The sequence below is a fragment of the Pristis pectinata genome, chromosome 5 (genome assembly GCF_009764475.1).
Source record: "Pristis pectinata isolate sPriPec2 chromosome 5, sPriPec2.1.pri, whole genome shotgun sequence".
Taxonomy (NCBI): Eukaryota; Metazoa; Chordata; class Chondrichthyes; order Rhinopristiformes; family Pristidae; genus Pristis; species Pristis pectinata.
Genome location: NC_067409.1, coordinates 46,676,151 through 46,697,928, shown reverse-complemented (window position 1 = coordinate 46,697,928; position 21,778 = coordinate 46,676,151). Strand labels below are relative to the sequence as shown.

Below are 21,778 nucleotides of genomic sequence, written 5' to 3'. Positions count from 1 at the left end.
TCAATTTATGATGATGTTTTTGTTTCAACTATGTCGAACCCCTTTATTAGGGGTCCCAGGAATGTGCACAATACACATTCAACCTGAATAGAACTCAACCTGTTCCAAAGATACCACTAAAATTAATCTTATTCTAACCATGAAATACACTGGTGAACTTTCCATGTTTTTGTCTGGTTGGGGAACCATCAGACCTCGAACTGGGATATTGGTTGTGATCAGCAATTCACAATATGGACAACTGAAAGCAAGCGTAGCATTGTACACTTATGTAGTTCAGCACTTCCCAACATATCTTGGTATCTAAATAAACTGCACTATCTTAAATGACAATTTGAAACAACTTGTTAATGGTTTTCTGTTACTTTTGTTCAACATACTATATTCTATCATGCTGATTAACTCTGTTACTCTCTTTAAACTGAGGTCACTGATGAAATGCTAAGTGTTGAGTATTCCAACATTTTCTGTTTTTAATTTCAAATAATCAACAAGCTCAATGAAGTTCGTAGAATACTCATGCATTGATGGTACCTCCAAAGAAGTATTGATCTCCAGTCTTGATTTGCATTGGACTGTTTGTTCGAACAGCAGACGCATCATCACCATCAATTGTAAGAACGGCAAAATTTTCTTTGGCAAGAAATCGGGCCGTGTGCCATTGTCCATCATTGAGGTTAAAACCTGAAATTTGATAAAGAAAAATCATCAACAATCTGCCAGTTTGATAATGCTGGAAAGTGTAAGCAATTAAAAGCAACTTAAAAGTCACATAGAATAAACATTTTATGAAAGGATATGTGGGCCAAAGTAGATGTGAATAAAACACTTAATCCCTTTCTGCACTAGTACTAGCTTTCCCTCCCTGGAAATTCAAGCATGAATTAAAACAAGTCTCACTCACAAAACTGCTAAAACAAAACTTTGAAAGTCAGCAAAACTGTGCCAGCTTAGCCACCAATCAAGCTATCAGAAAGTTTGCATGTTTTTGACATCCAGAAACATTTAAAACTATTCTGAAATTATTAAAAAAACAAGCTGTTAAAATGTTTAAACAGTTATCAAACAAAACACTTAAGTACATTAAAAACAATTAAACAATTGAATCACCTAAAACATTTAAATAAACTAAAACAATAAGAATATTGTTCATAAGAGGAAGAGTATGCAGTCACTTGGATTGAGCAGGGAAAGCCAGCATGGATCTGTTGAAGAAAAATCATGTTTAACCAATGTGGTAGAGCTGTTTGATATTGTACAGTGAAGACTGGTGAGGGAAAAGCAGTTAATGTGGTGGATATATTGACTTCCAACTGGTGCTTGAAAAAGTACCACATAACAGAATTATCATTAAGACTAGCATAAAAAGGGCTACAGATACATAGATAGAAATGACTCTGACATGAAACAGAGAGCAGAGGTGAATGTTTGTTTTACAAAGAGAAGAAACTGTATAATGTTTTCCTTATAATATATATTAATGACTTTGACTTGGGTGCAAAGAGCACAATTTCTTAATCTGCAGATGACATGAAACTTGAAATCAGAGTGAACTATGAGGAGGATACTAATGGACACCAAGGCTGGGGGAGTGGGTGGACATATCGCAGATAAAATTTAATGAAGAGAAGTATTACATTTTGGTAGGAAGAATAAGAAGTAACAAGATAAATTGGAGATAGCAAATATAGAAATGGACAGGAATACTAAGAACTGGGTGGATGTGAGCAAAAATCATTGAAAATAGCAGAGCAAGTTGCGAAAGTGAGAAGGAAAATTATATGGGCTCTTGAGCTTTATAAATTGAGCCATGAAACACAAGAGCAAGGAAGTCATGATAAACCTTTATAAAGCACTGAGTTGGCAAAATTTAGAGTACTGAGTTCAGTTCTGGGCATCACACTTGAGGATAGGTATGAAATCCTGAGAGATGCTACAGAAAAGATTTGATAAAATGTCTACAGGGATATGGGAGAATCTAAGTTAGTTATCCTTAGAACAGAGGAGGCGGAAATGCAATCTGGCAGGGCTAGTTAAAATCATAAAGTTGCCAGGCAGATTAGCGGAAAATTGTTCCTAATGCTAAATGCATCAAGAGCCAAAGGATATAGAATGAGGGTGAACGGCAAATAAAAACAAATGAGATAGGAGGAAAAGATACTGAAGGAGCAGTGAGTGTTTAGGAGGTAGTAAGTCAGATTTAGAACTGGATAAATACTTTAAAGGAAACAAATTATAGTACTATAGGGAGAGTGTGGAGGAGTAGGACTAGCTGGATTGCTCATGCATAGAGCCATTGTGCATTTGATGGATCAAATGGTCTCCTTCTGAGCTGTAACATTTCTATAATTATATGAATCTGCTTCCACCATAGTTTTGAGCAGTATATTCCAGATCCCAAGAACACACCAAAGAAAATTTGATTGTTAAAATATAACTGATAAACCGCCGAGAAATGATCATCTATCTTTGACATAACCTATTGTATCAGATAAATAATGAGACTTAGTAGGTTCCCTTCTAGACACTTACAAATTGATACATTGCCTGAAAAGATAAAGGCTGTGATTCTTTACAGCTGATTTGTAAATGTGTCTCATTGAAAGGGAAAATGTCAGTGTCGTCCAAGGTCTGTGGTGAATGTAACTGTTGGGTCCCACTTCAATGAAGTCATTGATGTTTTCTGATAGAATATAAAGTTTCTTGAAAAACTGAGACTATTTCAACATTGTCATTTAGATTTCCAAACAAGTTCACCTTATGTGATTTTAAACTTTTGGATATATTATCAACATGTTTGCAGATTCATTAGTGGGGTATTTTGGTCACAAATCATGTCAGTGTAAATATTTGCTTTTGTGATTAATGCTCCAATTTGATTCCACCTAAAAACAAGAGATAGTTTTTTTTTACATTTTCTGCAAATCAAATGTGATGTAGAATTGAGCATACTGCATTACCAGCGTGATCCTTAAAATTCAAACAGCATGGAACACCATTTTGCAGTCAATATTTCATTACGTTTGTGAAGAATTATTAAGGGTTATAAGCGTTATCATTTTATTCCTTTCACCCATTGTTCTGAATTTAGTTTAAAACAGGTATACTTTTTTCAGAATCTTTCCAAATGATATTTGAATTTGACCAGTAACAAACAAGTTTAAACAAACTTAAAAATAAGCAAAAATCAAGGACACATAATTTGCACTGGTTTTCAACATACAAAATCTGTGCAATAATGACTTGGAACAGATCACAATTAAGCAATTTGAAAAAAAAATGAAGTCCAATGCAATTTTATCTGCAGAAATAGCAGCAAAATTTGAAAATATAGCCAACAATGTATGTAAAGTAAATGTTTTCCTCAACAAATTATAGAGGCAGGATGAATTACTAAAATAACCTTGGAAATGATTACTGACTCTTTTTGTTAAAGTGAATGAGGATTTAAATTAACTAGGGGATAAGCCTCTATATTCCTGAAACCGTCTAGAAGTGATTCACTAATTACAACAAATAGTTTCACGAAGGAAGATCTAACCAACCATAACATTTTGCAACCACATTAAAAAGCAGGATAACAGAAAACACTTGACAGATGTTCATTTCATTTGGAGGATATTTGGAACAAAATCTTATGCTAATCTTTAAGGAACAAAAAGAACGCTTCTTGAAACTTGAAAGTATGATCATTTATCCATGCTCCAACTTCAATGACAGTTCCGTAGTCCATTAATTTAGTAACTAATTGAAAACGCCATCCAAATAACAAGCACTCCAAACCAATAGCTCCACTAAAGTGAAATCATTGTTCAAAATAATTAGTTCACTAAATTGAATCAGTCTTTACAATTCAGGTGCAAACAATAATTTTCTGGAAGGAATTTCAGTCACCATTCATAAATTATTCAGGCAACTTCTGATGTCTGATTACTATGAACCTCAAATAAATTATGCAAGAGCACCAATAAAAATAAAAATCATGCAGAAGCTACTAAACTGCTCATTTTCATCTCTTTCTTAAACTCAGAAACAAACAATGAGTCAATAGTTAGAATTGCCTCATGAGATTCAGTTGTGCAGCTTTGCACATCTCATAAACTGCTCATCTCCATAAGGAAGTTCTTCTCAAATATATCGAAACTTGGCACGCTGCTTGTCACAATACCCTTTTTTGGCTTGCTAAATATGTACCGCCTTGGTGAAGAAACATGTCTGAACAATTTTTTTTGGATCCTTTGCAGCTCAATTGAATCCTTGGCACTTGTATATTCCATGCAGCAACCAGTATTGGTTTCCATATAGAGCTTGCAGCTGGGCTGTTACAAATGTGCACTGTTGAATATATCACTTTGATACAAAGCTTTGACACAAGCTAGAATAAACATTTTAAATATTTTTATAAATAATTCCAAAGCCTGTAAACACCAGTTAGAGTAAATTTATTTTTTAAACTGATAATATTTCTTTGTGTACTTCTTTCTTTGTGTGAAAGAAGACTAGATATTCCATTATGAAGAATCCAACACAAGGGACTGGCTCAAACTGAATTATCAGTTCAGGGACCTGATTTCATATCTATCCTAAACTTGTGGAGGCATAGTCTGGTCTATAGTTTCTCTCATTCTGTTTGTCATAAAGAAACTGGAGCAAATTAACCTGTCAGTTTAGATGTAGCTCTGAGTAGGATGAATCTCCAAGAATGAAACGTCCATGACTGAAGTACTAATTGGAGCAACATTTTCAGCCTTTCATTGTAAATCCTCAAGGGTGGCCAGTGAGAAATAGAAACACTGAACTGGTAGGTAGGGAGTCTTCTCCAAGTTTAGGAGTATAGATGGGAAATGTATTTGTTCTGTGTAACCAAACTCTCCAATTTTTTTAATATAATCTGCTAAATGGTTGGAGAGAGGAAAAGAATTTATCAATTTATGCTGCATTTAACATTGACAGAGTCACCTGCTTTCAAAAGAGAAACAATGTTCCATTGCCCAGCATAATCATTAATCAACCTGAGTGCAAAATCTACCAAAGATAAAGTTAAACTAGTTGGAAAGACAAAAGCAATGCATTTGCTGTCTACATCAACCACAGCTATACAGTAAACAAAAGCTCTATGCTAGGATATGACATGCAGTATGCTTGTATATCAGATTTCATTCATTAGAACAGCTGCCAGATGCTGATACTGAGATGAATCCTTCAAGATCACAGGTCACACGATGAATTTCAATGAATTATGTGGTTGAGCAGTCCTGAGAGAATCACTTCCTGCAAACTATCTGCTGCAATCAGTCACACACTGGTAAATCCGCTTTACTTCTGAATGCTGAGGATTGGGACCATACTGATTCAAATAAGTCTGCAGTAATTACTAAAGTTGAAAAGCATAGTAACAATACTTCTTGCTTTGACTTGAGTGTGCCTCACTGAATTTCTATAAAATGAACAGCAAAATATTTATTATAACATAATTCTATTTGAAAGGACAATGGATGCCTAGTTGTCAAGCATTCAAATCTGCAATTGATAGATAATTTTGGCCACAGAAGGATTAAGGAATATAACAATCAGAGGGAAAAGGGGACGTGAGATAGCTATGATCTTGTTGAAAGGTGCAGCTGACTTGAGAGTCCATATGACTTCCTCCTACTTATCTCTTATACTTGAATCAGGGGAACAATGAGATCTACACAAGACAGCACTGGTTGTATTCTTTATTGCTGAACACACCTATGGAGCATTGAGTTAAATGCAATTGGATACAATTTCATAAATATTATGAAGAAAAGGTTGCAAAGCTACAGAGAAAGGTTTTGGGGTTGGGACATGTGAGTTACTCTGGTAGAAAGCCAGCCTGCACATGATGGGCTGAATGGCCTCCTTCTATGCTATGATCATTCTATGATTCTATGAATTTACAGTCATAAACAGGACATTTAACCCAACTGATTATGGTAAAATGAAGCAGAATTAGTGATTTCTCTGTTACAATAGCTATAAAATGGCCAAATATGTTAACAAGATGGTTAACTTTTCAATGTAGGCTCTGCTTATAGAGGTAGGCCTGTTTGGGGGGGATTTACTGGAAATCATGTGGTGGCCTTGCCTTATATGGAGTTGTTATCCAGTTGTAGGGGAGAGAAGAGAGACCCTGAATAGCATAATAGTAGGGATTTTTCAAAGCATTTTTGGAGCTTCTCCATGGGCTAGATCATGACCAGTGCCCTCACGTCTTGTCGAATTACTGGAGTTCCCCGGCAGCTAAAGACTGGTGATTAAGAGTACACAAGCAGCGCCTCTTACTATTGCTGGTAAGTATTGGTATGAATTGTATGCAACCATGAGGTTGGTGGAGAGTTAAATAAAGTTACTTGAGCTTTGTTTTTCAATGAAGTCAAACAAAGAAGCCTGAGTTTAGTTCTTGTAGTTAAGAGTTACATTAGATTTGTAGTTAAGAGTTAAATAAAGTTATTCAATCAGACTATCTCTGGAGTAGAGTCTTTCACTGCTGACTCAGTCACTCGAGTGGAATCAAAAGAAACCAGAGCTCTGTTTTGGGACACTGATCTGTGCTGGTGGAGACACAATAGACTGCAGATACTGGAACCTGGAGCAACACACAAAATGCTGGAGGAACTCAGTGGGTCAGGCATCATCTATGAGGGGACATGGATAGCTGACGTTTCAGGTTGAGACCCTTCAAGTGGACTAACAGATAGAGGGGAAGTAGCCTGTATAAAAAGGTAATGGGAAGGGGCGGAGAAAGTGAAAGTGAAAGTGATAGGTGGATCCAGGTGAGGAAGGATGATGGGCAGATGGAGTAGCGGAGAGTGGAAATAGCGACACAAGCTGGGGGGGTGATAGGTTGAGGCAACAAAGGGCTGAAGATGATGGAATCTGTGCTGCTGTTGATGATTCATGTGAGCTTTCCCCCACCCTATTAATCTAATCCTACCTTATCTATGCTCCTCAGAATCTTGTCCCCCTTCAGCCTTCTCCGCTCCAAGAAAAACACCTTGCTTCTCCAATCTCTCTTCGTTATCCAAATGCTCCACCTCCGACAACATCCCGGCAAAGCTCTGCTGCACTTTCCTCAGTATGTTCATGATTTTGATATAGTGTGGCAGCTAGAACTGCACACAGTACTCTAGCTGTAGCCTAACCAATGCTTTATTAAGATATACCAGGACCTCCATGCACGTATACTCTATGCCCCAGATAATGAAGGCAAGTATCCCATATGCCTTCTTCACCACCTTATCTGTCTATGTTGCTACCTTCAGGGATCTGTGGACTTGCACACCAAGGTCCCTCTGATCCTAAGTACTCCCTACAGCCCTACCATTCACTGTGTATGTTGTACCCTTATTAGTCCTCCCAAAGTGCATCACCTTCCATATGCCCATTTTATCAATATCATCTTGTAGCCTATGACTTTCCTCCCAACTATCAACAACAGTGCCTATTTTCTGCCTTCATAACTGGAAACAGTTATTTATAGAGTATTCTGGGAGCAGCCCACAAGTGTCGCCATGCTTCCGGCACCAACACAGCATGCCCACAACTTCCTAACCCGTACATCTTTGGAATGTGGGAGGAAACCGGAGCACCCGGAGGAAACCCACACACACACGGGGAGAACATACAAACTCCTTACAGACAGTGGCCGGAATTGAACCCGGGCCGCTAGCGCTGTAACAGCATTACGCTAACCGCTACACTACCGTGCCTGCCCTCATTAAGGAGGAGGTAGTGCTGGGTCTTCTGAAAAGCATTAAGGCAGATACGTCCCCAGGGTATGACGGCATATATTTAAAGAATATTTAAAGAAGTAAGTGAGGAGATTGCTGGAGCTTTGACAAGGACCTTTGTGTCCTCACTAGCAATAGGTGAGGTCCCAGAGGGCTGGCGAGTAGCAAATGTTGTGCCTTTGTTCAAGAAGGGAAATAGGGATAATCCAGGTAATTATAGGCCAGTGAGCCTCATGTTAATGGTAGGGAAGCTATTGGAGATGATACTGAGGGATAGGATTTATGCACATTTGGAAAGGCACGGCATGCTTAGGGACGGTCAGCGTGGCATTGTGCGTGCCAGGTCATGCCTTACAAATCTGATTGAGTTTTTTGAAGAGGTGACAAAGCTACTTGATGAGGGTACGGCAGTGGACGTTATCTACATGGATTCAGTAAGGCAGTTGATAAGGTCCCTCATAGTAGGTTGATTCAGAAGATAAAGATGCATGGGATCCAGGGTAAATTGCAAGTTTGGATTCGGAACTGACTTCCCCATAGAAGACAGAGACTATGGGTGGGAGGCTGTTATTCTGGCTGGAGGTCTGTGACCAGTGGTGTTCCGCAAAGATCAGTGCTGGGACCTCTGCTGTTTGTGATACATATCTATGACTTGAATGAAAATGTAGACGGGTGGCTTAGCAAGTTTGCGGATGACATCAAGATTGGTGGAGTTGTGGACTGTGTAAAGGACTATCAAAGAATACAGTGGGATATAGATCAGTTACAGGTATGGGCAGAGAAGTGGCAGATGGAGTTTAATCCAGGCAAGTGTGAGGTGTTGCACTTTGGGAGGTCAAATGAAAGGAGAAAATACACAGTTAATGGTAGGCCCCTTAATAGCATTGGGGTAGAGAGGGATCTTGGGGTCCAGGTCCATAGTTCACTGAAAGTGGCTGCACAAGTGGATAAGGTGGTAAAAAAGGCATATGGCATGCTTGCTTCATTGGTGGGGTGTTGAGTATCAGAGTACGGAAGTCATGCTGTGGTTGTATACAGCTGCAGTCAGACCGCACTTGGAGTATTATGTGCAGTTCTGGTTGCCCCATTATCGGAAGGATGTGGAGACTGTGGAGAGGTGCAGAAGAGGTTTACCAGGACACTACCTGGATTAGAGGGTATTAGCTATGAGGAAAGGTTGGACAGACTTGGGTTGTTTTCTCTGGAGCGCCGGAGACTGAGGGGAGACCTGATAGAGGTTTTTGAAATTATGAGAGGCATAGATAGGGTAGGCAGTCATAATCTTTTCCCTCGGGTAGAAATATTAAACACCAGAGGACATGCTTTTAAGGTTAGAGGGGAGAAGTTTAAAGGTGACATGAGGGGCAAGTTTTTGACACAGAGAGTGGTAGGTGCCTGGAATGGGTTACCAGGGGTAGTAGTGGAATCAGACAGTTTGGTGGAATTTAAGAGGATTTTAGATAGACACATGAATATGAAGGGAATGGAGGGATATGGACGATACACAGGAGGAGGAAGACATGTAGTATAAATCGGCTTCAGGATCGGCACAACATTGTGGGCCGAATAGCCTGTCCCGTGCTGTGCTGTTCTATATTCTATGTTTTATATCTATCCTATCCAATCTGATCATATTTTTAAATATCTCTGATAGGACACCTATCAATATTCTATTTTCTAGATTATAAAGAGGGTTCAGCTCACTTAAAATATATTTTGATGCCCCAGCTGCATAGTGTCTGATTGCTAGGAGCTTGGATGGATAGAACATGAAGAATGTCTGCAGTTCCTAAACAAGAACTGTCATAAAGACATACAGCATGGAAACAGGCTATTTCAGGCCACTACATCCACGCTGACCAGCGGGCAGCCATCCAAATTTGGTCCCAAATTTGAAAAAAGAAATGAGGTACGGGAGCCAGCCAACAAAATTACAGAATTTGGACCAACATTGATAATGGTACTATCATTTCCTAGCAATAGATGGTGCATGATGTGCAGTGGAATTTGGAAGAGCTGGCAGATCCATGGGCCAATTGCCCTTGATCTTCTAGATAGTAAAAAATTACATATTCGGGAAGTGTTGAATAAACTTTGATGATTTGCAGCAGTGCACTTTGTGGCTGATACATAAACCAGCCACATTGATGAAGGAAGCAAGAATTTAAGGCAGCAGATGGAGTGGAAATTTCTTTGCACTGGGCAACATCAGACTTTTTTGAGTGTTGGTGTTGCACTCATGTGGCTCACAGTTGGTGAAGGTCATAAGATAAGTCAAATGCTACAAAGTACTCAGCATCTTACTGGTGCTCCTCCATGTGGCACTATAACTAACCACCAGTGACCCCAGCATCCTAATGGTGAGGGATTAGGTGGTCACAGTTGCATTGAATGTAAAAGAGAAGTGGTTAGTCTCACTGCTGCTAGAGAAGACCACAGGCTGACAATCAGTGTCACTTCAGACCATGCCTTGCTGCATGTGCGTTCTGTCAGCATTACCTGAGGGCTTGCAAATGAACCAAATACTGTGTAGTCATCATTAAATATTCCCACTTTGACCTTATGATGCAGAGAAGGCCTTGACTGAACCAAGTAGTGTAGCGGTTAGTGTAACACTATTACAGAGCCAGCAACCCAGGTTCAATTCCGGCTGCTGTCTGTGAGGAGCTTGCACGTTCTCCCCACGTCTGTGTGGGTTTCCTCTGGGTGCTCGGGTTTCCTCTGGGTGCTCAGGTTTCCTCTCACATTCCAAAGACGTATGGGTTAGGAAGTTGTGGGCATTCTATGTTGGCGCCGGAAGCGTGGCGACACTTGCGGGCTGCCCCCAGAACACTCTACGCAAAAGATGCATTTCACTGTGTGTTTCGATGTACATGAAATCTTAAGTAAACCTCACTGGGCTAAAGACAATGTTCTGAAGGACCACAGTGGCTGAGCTGATTGGCCTCAAAGAACTACAACCACCTTCCTTTGTGCTGGGTATGACTCCAACTAGTAGGGAGAGTTCCTCTTGATTCCCAATAACATCAATTTTAATCGCACACCTTGACAAACCTTAATAAACTGGTGCACAAGCACTTAAAGATCTCACGATGGTTCAACAGCATGAGGGCTTAGTGTTCCATAATAAAGAGAAAGTGGTGCACAGCAACAGAACTGGTGCAGAAACACTGTTTAAAATTCCTTTTCGTAAAATGGGGTTGAGTTGAGTGGCACAGTGGCGCAGCCAGTGGAGTCACTGCCTCACAGCAGCAAAGACCTGGGTTCAACCATGATCTCAGCTGCTGTCTGCATGGAGTTTAGCACATTCTCACCATGACCGCGTGACTTTCCTCTGGATGCTCTGGTTTCCTCCCACACCCAAAAGACATATAACATGGTCGATTAATTGGCTGCTGTAAGTGGCCCCAATTGTGTAGGTGAATGGGAGAACCTGGGGGGAGTTAATGATAATGTAGGGAGAATAAAACATGGTATTAATAGAAGATATGTGTAAATGGATGGTTGATGGTTGGTGTGGACTAGGACTAGGTGGGCCAAAGGCCCTGTTTCCATGCTGTATCTCTCTGTGACTCCATAATTCTATGAACACAGGTGACACATATCAGCTCACCAAATTTTTGGGAATACTCAGTGACCATATTGAAAGGTCCTGAAGCACAACTGTTCCAACACAAGGGTTACTATCTGTTCACAGCTTGAAAATTAGTTTCCAGATAATTAACTCCAGGGTGGGGAGGGATAATTAACATTGCTATGCAATAGAAATTACCTTGACACTTTGCATTCACAAATTATTTTTAATGAACTTAAGGGAAAGAAACTGGTTGTGCCTTGCAATGCACATGTCCATTGTAGTGTACAACTGCATCAAACAAGCTATTGAGGGACAGGCAATAAATGGGATGTTAGAAATGGCTATAGCCAAAATTGAATCAATACACAACAGCTTAGAACTTTTAAATATTAAATTCCAGAGAGTACCATAAAGCACACTGTAGTTCTGGGCAACTTGACATTCATTCCATCCATTAATTTTAAAGTTAGTGGGGCTGGAAAATTTTATATAGCATCAGATCTTGAACTGCTCCTTGATCAATCTTTCTTTTTTCATGTCCCTAACAATTCAGTAGACTCACAACACTCACATTTCTCTGTACTTTCATTTCTAAACCTCATTTGTAATCAGATATTCCTGTAGCTTTCATTGTGCAGCATTTCTTCAAATGAAAATCTATTCCCAATATCTGTTACAGCAGGGACAAAAAAATCCCACTTAATTCATCTTACTGAACATTTATCAATAATTTAATACTTTTGACCTCCAAATCCATGTTCATTATCCAGTTTAGGAATTACGGCACTAGGGAGCTAGCTGCTTGAGGAGTATGGGAAGGATATAAAGGCCAAGGAAATGGTGCAATGTTGATTCCCTCGGATGCTACTAGGAATAAATGGCACCAGTTCAGAAGAAAGATTTGAATAGCTGGCACATTGTTCCTGTTCACAAAGACCAAGCAAGATTAGATGATGACTTGATTGTTAAGTTTTGTTACTCGTAGATGATGCAAAAAGGGCAAGAGACACGAAAGTAATTAAAGGGCAATTTAGAAAAAATAAGCCTTTATGCAGAAGGAAGTTAGAATTTGGAATTGCCTCCCGCAAACCAGAGTTGAAGCCAATTTTATGAACTGCTTTTAAAGAATGAGGTACTTTGAAAACAAAGACGTCTGAAGGGCATGTGGCCGCAAGGAAAATGAGAATGGAGTAGTGGCCCCCCCCGATGAAAGTTCTTCAGCAGTGCGCTTAACTAAATAGAGCAATGCAGAGTAGATTAGCACAGCTCCTGCACAAAAATGAATGACTTGCAATTACAAGAAATGCAGTGACATATCATTGTTAAGCCAAAGGTTATTTCCAAGCTAAAACATTCTATAGTCTCTAATGAATGTGAAATCACAGATGTTATACTACACTAACAAATCTGGGAAATCCCAATGGATTGTAGAGTCGGTGGATCAGGAATGATTAGAAATCAGAGAGTCAAGAAATCAGAGGATTGTGGCCTGGGTGTCGGGAGAATCATAATGTTGGGAGAGACATCAGAAGTTGGTGAAGTTGGGATGGGGTTTGGGGGCAGCGAGCAGTTAAATATTAGAGGGATGAGAAACAGACAGTTTAAGGTAAGTAAGGGACTGAGCTGGTAGGAACCCAATCCAGTATTGTGCTGTGAACACAAGAGTTATTCCAAGAGTGCCTCAGAATGGTCAATCCTCGCACAAAATGTTTTAGTTACTCCTACATTACTCCAAAACATCATCTAATTGCATTGCTGATGTGAACTTCAAGTCAGGAACATAAGGCTGACTCTAGCCTGGAAATACTCAGCTGAATTTCTGTAGTGACTGGAAAGGAGTTCAGAAATGGTCATTAACATGTTTCACTCCAGGAAGAAAAGATTTTCATTTGCTTAACACTGGAACAAAACGTGTCATGTAATTGATTTTCAAGGCAATAATGATTTAAGACTCTTGTATCGTTGCATCTGAGTAATAAGATTTTTTTTCCCTAAGATGAGCAAATATACGTTTAGCTGAACACTGCACACTCTGGCAGTGCTTTGTTTTACATTAAGTGTTTTGCTTTAGAAAGTGTAATATTTTATTTCATGTCTCACATAATGATTCATTGTACGTCAATAGAATTTGAATAAGGGATAATTATAACAATGCTTTTGTGAGGGAGCATTTCAATGCTTTTCATTTTCTTCTTTCATTAATTATTCATTTTTAGCAATGACTGATTTATAATGTTTTTTCCAACATCAGGCCAGTTTTCTGTTTCTTCACAAGTTAATCTGTCAATTATCTTTCTTCCACTTGCTCTGCAAAACTTTCCATCTCAGGTTAAATCCAGTACACTGAAGTATTCTATTCAATCACAGTTGAGAACAAGGAAGGTTTTCAGGGATTAAGCCACGACATCTATTCATCACCCAGTACCTATCACTCAAATTAAAAATCACGGCATAAAATTTCCACAGATCAATAAGTTACTGGATTTCATTGTTATTTCTGTATAAACATCACGACAACTTGAGGTAAGGGACAGATGTATGGTTAACTCTAATCATCAAAAAGCTGCTGTCTGAATGACACTGTTCCACTAAAAAGAAATCAAAAATGAATCATGACCCTTGGCTCACCATTGAAATGCCATGAAGTCATTGTATTTGTGCAGTAGGTTGGACTTAATCACATAAAGTTACTTGATCATTTCTAACTAAGTGATTTTTAATGACCTCATTGCTTAAAAACTCAATTTCATTAGATTTCAACTATTTTTGTTGAGCTAAAATATGGATGTGCTTACCGCTGGCATCAATTAACGTCCCCATGTGAGACTCATGAAACTGGTCTAAAAAAAAATTCAAATAGCATCCAGGCTGTTTATGGTCAGAAAGCATTGCCAGATTCAGACCTGCGTGGTTTTTGGCAGGACCAACCTCAATACGACACCCCTTCCTTGCTTTGCTCTGTTGCCCAAAGGTAGGGATGTCTCCTCCATTCAGGCTAAACTAATAAGAAATAGGATGGAAGCTACTTGGACATGCAGGAAGACCTCCTGAGCTTAGCACCTCACTAGGCTGCAGGAGACTATCCTGTTGCTTATGGACAGGGGCCTGTAGAGGCCCACACCACTTCAATGAGCAAAGGTGTGTTCATTAACAATGTTTCATACTGATCATTTTGATGCCTTTGATTTGATACAACTGCTTTGAGCTACATTGGACTTAACCACATCTGCTGCTGCATCTCACAAGTGCAGCTATTTTCAGTTTTGTTAAGCACACTTCTCTGCAAGGGCTCAGTGACAATCCTGTCAACTGTGTAGGTGATAGCTCCTGTGGAGGCACAGATGGAGACAATGTGCAGTTTCATCTCAATTGAGCTAGGGGTTTGGCTTCTCTAAAAGAAAAGCAAAATGTCACTGGGGAACAGTTTGATGCTCTTATTGAGCAGTGAGGTGCCATTCATGAGTAGGTTGCTGCTACCAGTGGACAAAAGGATACAACCCATGAGCAAGTAACAACAAGGCCAAAGGGATGGTGCATGTAAACAGCAAATTATTCCCCATGAACAGAGATGCTACTAGCACTGACACCAATCCACTATTATTTCAATCTCAGACCGGAAGCTGGGCTGGGTGAAAAATCCTATATCAGAGGTGCTTGGTCCCTTCATTCTTTACTCTTCTTGAGTTTTGGAGGCATATCTCTACTCCAGCAAAAGAGAGTTGAATTCCTGGGTGCCCTTATTGAGGATCCATTTGCAGTTGTGTGTGCATCTCTGTGCATGAGGTTGAATAATGGCTGAGTGCAAGTCGATTGTTGCACAACTGTCTACCCAGTCCCCTGCGAGGTCATGTGCTGTGCTGGCAGAGTTGTTGCCTCATAGCATCAGGGACCCAGGTTCAATACTAAGGAGATTGCACATTCTACCTGTGATCACGTGGGTTTCCTCCAGGTGCTCCAGTTTCCTCCTACATCCTAAAGACGTGCAGGTTAATAGGTTAATTGTCCACTGTAAATTGCCCCTAGGGCGTGGGTGAGCAGTAGAATCGAAAGGGAAGTTTCTGGAGTGTGGGGAGATAGGTTACAGGGAAAATTAGTGGGGGAATGAATTGCTCTGTGAGTCTGCATGGATTTAATGGGCCAAATAGCTTCCTTCTATGCTATATGAAATATATGCAACAGGGCAGCAATCCACTTCCTACCACGGGTCCTCCAAAGGTATGCACAGCCCTGTCACAGGAAAAACTACCCCAGACTGCTTCCTCAGTTGGTCCTGAGCAGAAATCTTAAGCTGAGCCATCTAGGCTAAGAGCTTCTTGCAGGTGACTAAAGACTTCTGAGGCAACTAAAAGGGAATAGAAACAGCCTTCCAGGGTCCAGACTGCCATTTTCCAGAAAACATAGTGGCATACACTAGGATATTGAAATGCAAGTCCAAGGTTAGCATCAGGGAAGATACCACGGTGTGAAATCATGCAAACAAGGCATGGATTTTGAAAAATATGTAATGTCTTACCATCGGGAAGCATATTGCTTTCCACATTGAGCAGTGAGATACCACTTTTGTGCACTGTTCAAATGCATCTTCATTTTAGGGGAAACAACATATCAACTGCGCAGAGCAAACCCACACTGTTCTGGCAACTGCTAGTTTTGTTACAGATCCCACCATGCTTCACCTAGAAAAAGTTGTTAACGTTGTGCTTTAGTTCAGTGCAGTGTCTATGAAGCATGGACTTCGGTCAGTAAGGGATTGAAGAGAGATGAGATGAGATATCTTTATTAGTCACATGTACATCGAAACACACAGTGAAATGCATCTTTTTGCGTAGTGTTCTGGGGGCAGCCCAAAAGTGTCGCCACTATGGCATGCCCAAAACTTCCTAACCCGTACATCTTTGGAATGTGGACAGAAACTGGAGCACCCAGAGGAGACCCATGCAGACATAGGGAGAACGTACAAACTCCTTGCAGACAGTGGCCGGAATTGAACCTGGGTCACTGATATGAAACATTTCATCCTTTAATTTGGTTTAAAAGTTAGTTTTTCTTGACCTTGTAGTTTTCTTCTCCAATGGTAAACATATAGCATAAAGTGAAAACCCTGCAGCCTGCCAAGTACAGGCAACCCCTGCATTACAGCTATTTATATTATGGAAATTCACCCAAACAGAATTCACAAATTATTGCAAAAAAAATTGAGACATGGGGTAAAATTCACTCTCATGGAATTTATGTGAAAAAGTGTAAGTAAACCAACACAAAATTTACTTTTTTATAATTTGCATTTCTTGAGGCATGCTTCATGGCTTCATGTTACAGAAAATTGCGATACGGACTGTTTTCTAGGAAGCGTGCCCCCTCCTCCCCCCAAATGCAGAGGTGACCTATAATTAGCTCAAACTCTCTCAGATTTAAGCCAGGTAACTCAAAAGTTATGACACTTGGGAATATAAATCTGTAAATCCTGCTGAGGTGCAGTCTGTTTTAACGCAACATGCAGTGCCCAGCTGACTTCGTTGGGGCAAGAACAACAATGCAGTCTTATATTTAAAGAATTTAATAAAATAAAATAAATAAATACATTTTGTCATGCAGGGCAGGTGATGCATTGTAGCTGTGGTATGTGGGAGTTGTGATCCATTGCGATTCCATCTACAATAAATGTTCAGATTGGAATGTTGGCTCAGATTTGGTGAGCTGCAGTCTGTGATTCAAACATTGCATGTATCAGGGAGGTGGAAAGTTATCTGGACACTTGGTTCTGAAAGGCAGTTGCATCCGTTGGATTAAGTACTGCAGACTGGTCAATCAATAGCGACGGGAAGGTGCGACTGTGAGTGAAGTAGGTGTTGGAGGGGTCCCATCCCAGTCCTTGCATTTGTCCCAATGGTATGAGGTTCTTACCACCTTTGTGGATGAGAACAGAGAGTGCAGGGAGGATGAACAAACTGACCACATGATTCTGGGATGGGGGAAGTTTAATTAGGAGGAGTGAAAAAAATGTAGTAATCAAAGGAGACAGTTTACCTAGGGGATATATACTATTCTCTGCCGCTGTGAGCATGAGTGCCTGCCCAGTACCAGAGCTACAGGCTCAGATTCAGGGTTAGAGAGGAAGCTATAGAGTGAGGGAAAGCGTCCAGTTGTGGTCCACGTGAGAACCAACTACATAGATAGGACTCAAAGGGAGGTTCTGCTTATGGAGCAGTGAGGGACCAAATTAAAAAGCAGGGCCATACAGTAATAATCTCTGGAATGTTATCTAAGTCACATGGAAATTGCCATAAGGTCATTAAGGTCAGCAAGTTCAACATGAGGCTCAAAGGTTGGCATGGGGAAATGGATTTCAATTCACGGATCACTGACACGTGCAAGAGAAAAAGGGAGTTGTTCCATTGGAAAGGGCTTTGCTGGAACTGGGTTGGTACCTATTGTCGTTAGCAAATTAAAGGACTACAGCTGCAGATAAAGCTTTAAACTAAATAGTGTTATTGTGGAAGAGTTCTGTTAAGGGAAAATGTATAAAGTTAAAGAGAAAAGACAAACCACAGGGCAGGGTAGCAAAATGGATAATGATACCCAGAATCACACTGAGCATTCAAACATTCAAATATAGCTCCAATCTGATTTAGAGCCTGGAAAAATGGTACAAAGGCAAGATTGAAAGTTCTTTTGTATGAATTAACACCACATTTGTAACAAGATAGATGAATTAATGGCACAAGTCGAAATAAATGGGTATGATCTAACAACCATTAAGGAGACGTGGTTGTAATGTGATCACAGCTGGGAATTAAACTATTCCAGGAAACTTAAATTTTAGAAGAGCTAAACAAGATGAAGAAGGAGCAGGGGTAGCTCTGACAATAAAGGATATGATAAAGCGAGAGAAAGGATTTTAGCTCAGAAAAACAAAAAATAGAATCAGTTTGGGAGAAGCTAAAACATGGCAGGGGGAAGAAAACATTGGCCATTGTGTGTTGCAAGGAGAATGCACAGAGGATTCAGAGTTATACACAAAAAGTGCTGGAGGAACTCAGCAGGACAGGCAATATCCGTGGAGGGAAATAAAAAGTCGATGTTTTGGGCTGAGACCCTTCATCAGGACTGCAAAGGAAGAGGACAGAAGCCAGAATAAGAAGGTGGGGGGAGGGGAAAGAGCACATGCAGGCAGGGGATAGGTGAGTTCAGGTGATAGGTGAGTCCAGGTGAGAGGGAGAAGGTAGGTGGGTGGGAGAGAGGGAGAAGATGCAATAAGCTGAGAGGTGGTAGGTAGAAGAGGCAACACAAAAAGTGCTGGAGGAACTCAGCAGGTCAGGCAGCATTCATGGAGGGAAACAGACAGTCGACGTTTCGGGCCGATACCCCTCATCAGGACTGGAGAGGAAGAGGGCAGAAGCCAGAATAAGAAGGTTGGGGGAGGGGGAGGAGCACACACAGGCAGAGTTATCTTGGCAGGCTAGGCAAAGGAGAGCATATGGCAGATTGAATAACGGAAATATTGGAGAAAACATTAATAGGGGAGACCTATGGGCCCTACTCAATGGTTCTAATGTCGGGCATAGTATAAGTAAGGAAATTAGAGGCACATGTATCAAAGGTAATACCATAATCATGTATGACTTTAATCTACATCTGGACAGGGCAAATTGGCAGTAATACTGTGGAGGACAAACTCATGCAGCACATGAATCACAGTTTTTGAGATTAGTATTTTGAGATTTAGTATTGTGCTAAAGGGTCAATTAATAATCTGACAGATGGGAAGTCTTCAGGGAAGAGTGATTATAACATGGTGGAATGCTATTAAGATTGAAAAAAATTAGTTTCAGTCTGAAATTTTTCTAATTGAAATACAGAAACCTGTGATACTCGATATGATACTCGAGTTGGCTTTGGTAGATTGGGGAAAATGTTAAAAGGTGTAACTATAAACAAGCAAGTTTGAAGCAAGTATATTCTTTTAAGGTAAAACAAAATAACATAATAATTGGTCCAGCTATAAGTTAAGGACAGTACAGATAAAGGGAGGAAAAGGCTAGTTAGCTTGAGAATTCACCAAAGGAGCACCAAATAATTGATAAGGAAAGTAGAATATATGAGTAATCCAGTGAGATTCATAAAAACAGACTGTAAAAGCTTCAATAGATCTGTAAAATGGAAAAGATTAACAAAAGTTAATTGGGTTCTTTACAGACTGAGAAGAAATTATCTCGGGGAATATAAAAATGGCAGAGAAATTTAAACAAGTATTTCATGTCTGACTTCATGGAAAACACAGCAAACATCATGGACACAGTGGAGAACTACAGTGAATTAGGAGCCGAATGAACGAGCGTAATTTGAAAAAAAAATTGGGTAAATTAATGGGACTGAATACTTCCAGAATACTTCCCACAGACTGGAAGGCAGCAAGTGTAACCTTACAATAGAAACAGAAAATGTTGGAATAAAAACCTCTGCAAGTCAGGCAGCATCTTGTGAAAGAAAAACAGTTAACATGTAACCTTACTTTCTAATACAGGTGGAAATCGGAGGATTTCTGACCCAGTTAGTTTGATATTAGTGGTTGGAAACACGCTAAACTTATTGAGGAAGTGATCATAGGGCACATGGAAAACAGAAAAAAGATTGGGCTAAGTCAACATGGATTTATGAAATGGACATCATATTTGACAAACTTATGAGAATTTAATTGATCTTGCGACAAGTAGGTTACAGGAGGCTGAGTGGGGAGGTACATTTGGAATTTCAGAAGACCTTCAATAAGGTACAAAAATTAAACAGAAGTGGAGCACATGAGATTTGGATAATGTAAAAGTGTCAGTGTTCAAAGGGACCTGAGTACCTCCGTACACAAATCATTGAATGTTAATGTACAGGTACAGCAAGCAATTAGGAGGGCAAGCAGTATACTAGCCTTCATTCCAGGAAGATTTGAGTACAAGAATGAAAACATATTATTGGATTGAAAATGAAGCTCTGGTGAAACTATATTGTTCACAGGTCTGCTTTCCTTACCTAAGGAAATGTCTATTTGTGATTGAGGGAGTTGGGTGCTAGATGGGCAGTGTTATCTCATGAGGAAAGATTAAACAGATTTCACCAACACTCTTGAGTTTAGAAAAACGAGAGGAGATCTCTCATCAGGGCCTCCTGTTTCTCTTGGCTGGGGTGTCTAAAACCAATGGGCACAGTCTCAAAATAAGAGTTTGGCCATTCAAGACTGAAATGAGAAATTTCTTCACCAAGCAGCTAAAGAGTCTCTCAAATTCTCTACCCAAGATGGTTGTAGAAGCTCAGTCACTGAATATATTCAAGATAGAGGCTGACAGATTTTTGGAGATTAAGGGAATAAACAAATTAGTGCAGAAGTAAAAGATCAGCCATGATCTTTGTGAACAGGAAAGCAGGCATGTGGGACTGAATGGCTTACTCCTGTTTCTGTTTCTTACATTCCTGTCACCAACAGCCACAGGTGAGGCACCAGGTGACTGGAGGACAGTGAATGCAGCACCTTTATTTCAAGAAGGGCAGCAGGGATAAATCAGGTAATTGTACAAAACGAGTCTAAGATCAGCAGGGTAGGAAAGAAGGTGTATGTCATGCTTGCCTTTACTAGTCAAGGTATTGAATTCAAGAGTCAGGAAGTTATGTTGCAGCTTTATAAAACTCTGGTTAGGCCGCATCTGGAGTATTGCATTCGGTTCTCGTTGCCCCATTATAGGAAGAATGTGGAGGCTTTGGTGAGGGTGCAGAAGAGGTTTACCAGGATGCTATCTGGATTAGAGGACATGTGCTATGAGGAGACATTGGACATATTTAGGTTGTTTTCTCTGGAGTGGCAGAGGCTGAGGGGAGATCTGATAGAAGTTTATAAGATTATGAGGGCATAGATAGAGTAGGCAGCCAGTATCTTTTTCCCTGGGTCAAAATGTCTAATATTACAGGGCATGCATTTAAGGTGAGAGGGGGTAAATTCAAAAGAGATGTGCGGGGCAATTTTTTTTACACACAGAGAATATGGGGTGCCTGGAATGCACTGCCAGGTTTGGTAGTGGGGGGAAATACAACTGAGGTATTTAAGATGCTCTTAGATCGGCACATGAATATGCATAGAATGGAGGGATATGGATGTAGAGGCAGAAAGGACTAGTTTGGTTAGGCTTTTAATTACTAGTTTAATTAGTTCGGCACAACATTGTGGGCTGAAGGGCCTGTTCCTGTGCTGTACTGTTCTATGTTTTATGTTCTAAGAAAAACAGAAGAACATTAAGGGCCCACTAATATAAAGACCATCAAATCTAACATTTACAAGGAGAATGCAAAAAACAATTAATTAGAAAAAAGAAACCAGCATGAACAAAGTGGCAAAATTATTCATAAAGGAGAGAATTTAGTAAAAAGTTCAAAAACACTGAAACAAGTACAAGATGAAATGAAGGAG

At 40.0% G+C, this 21,778-nt stretch overlaps 1 protein-coding gene across 1 annotated transcript in view; it reads right to left on the bottom strand.

Moving 5' to 3' along the window:
- cntnap2a (contactin associated protein 2a) overlaps nucleotides 1–21,778 on the bottom strand; it is a 1,327,865-nt gene that overhangs the window by 651,834 nt on the left and 654,253 nt on the right. The window contains 1 exon segment of the mRNA XM_052015905.1: nucleotides 535–684. Coding sequence (XP_051871865.1) covers nucleotides 535–684 — 150 coding nt within the window.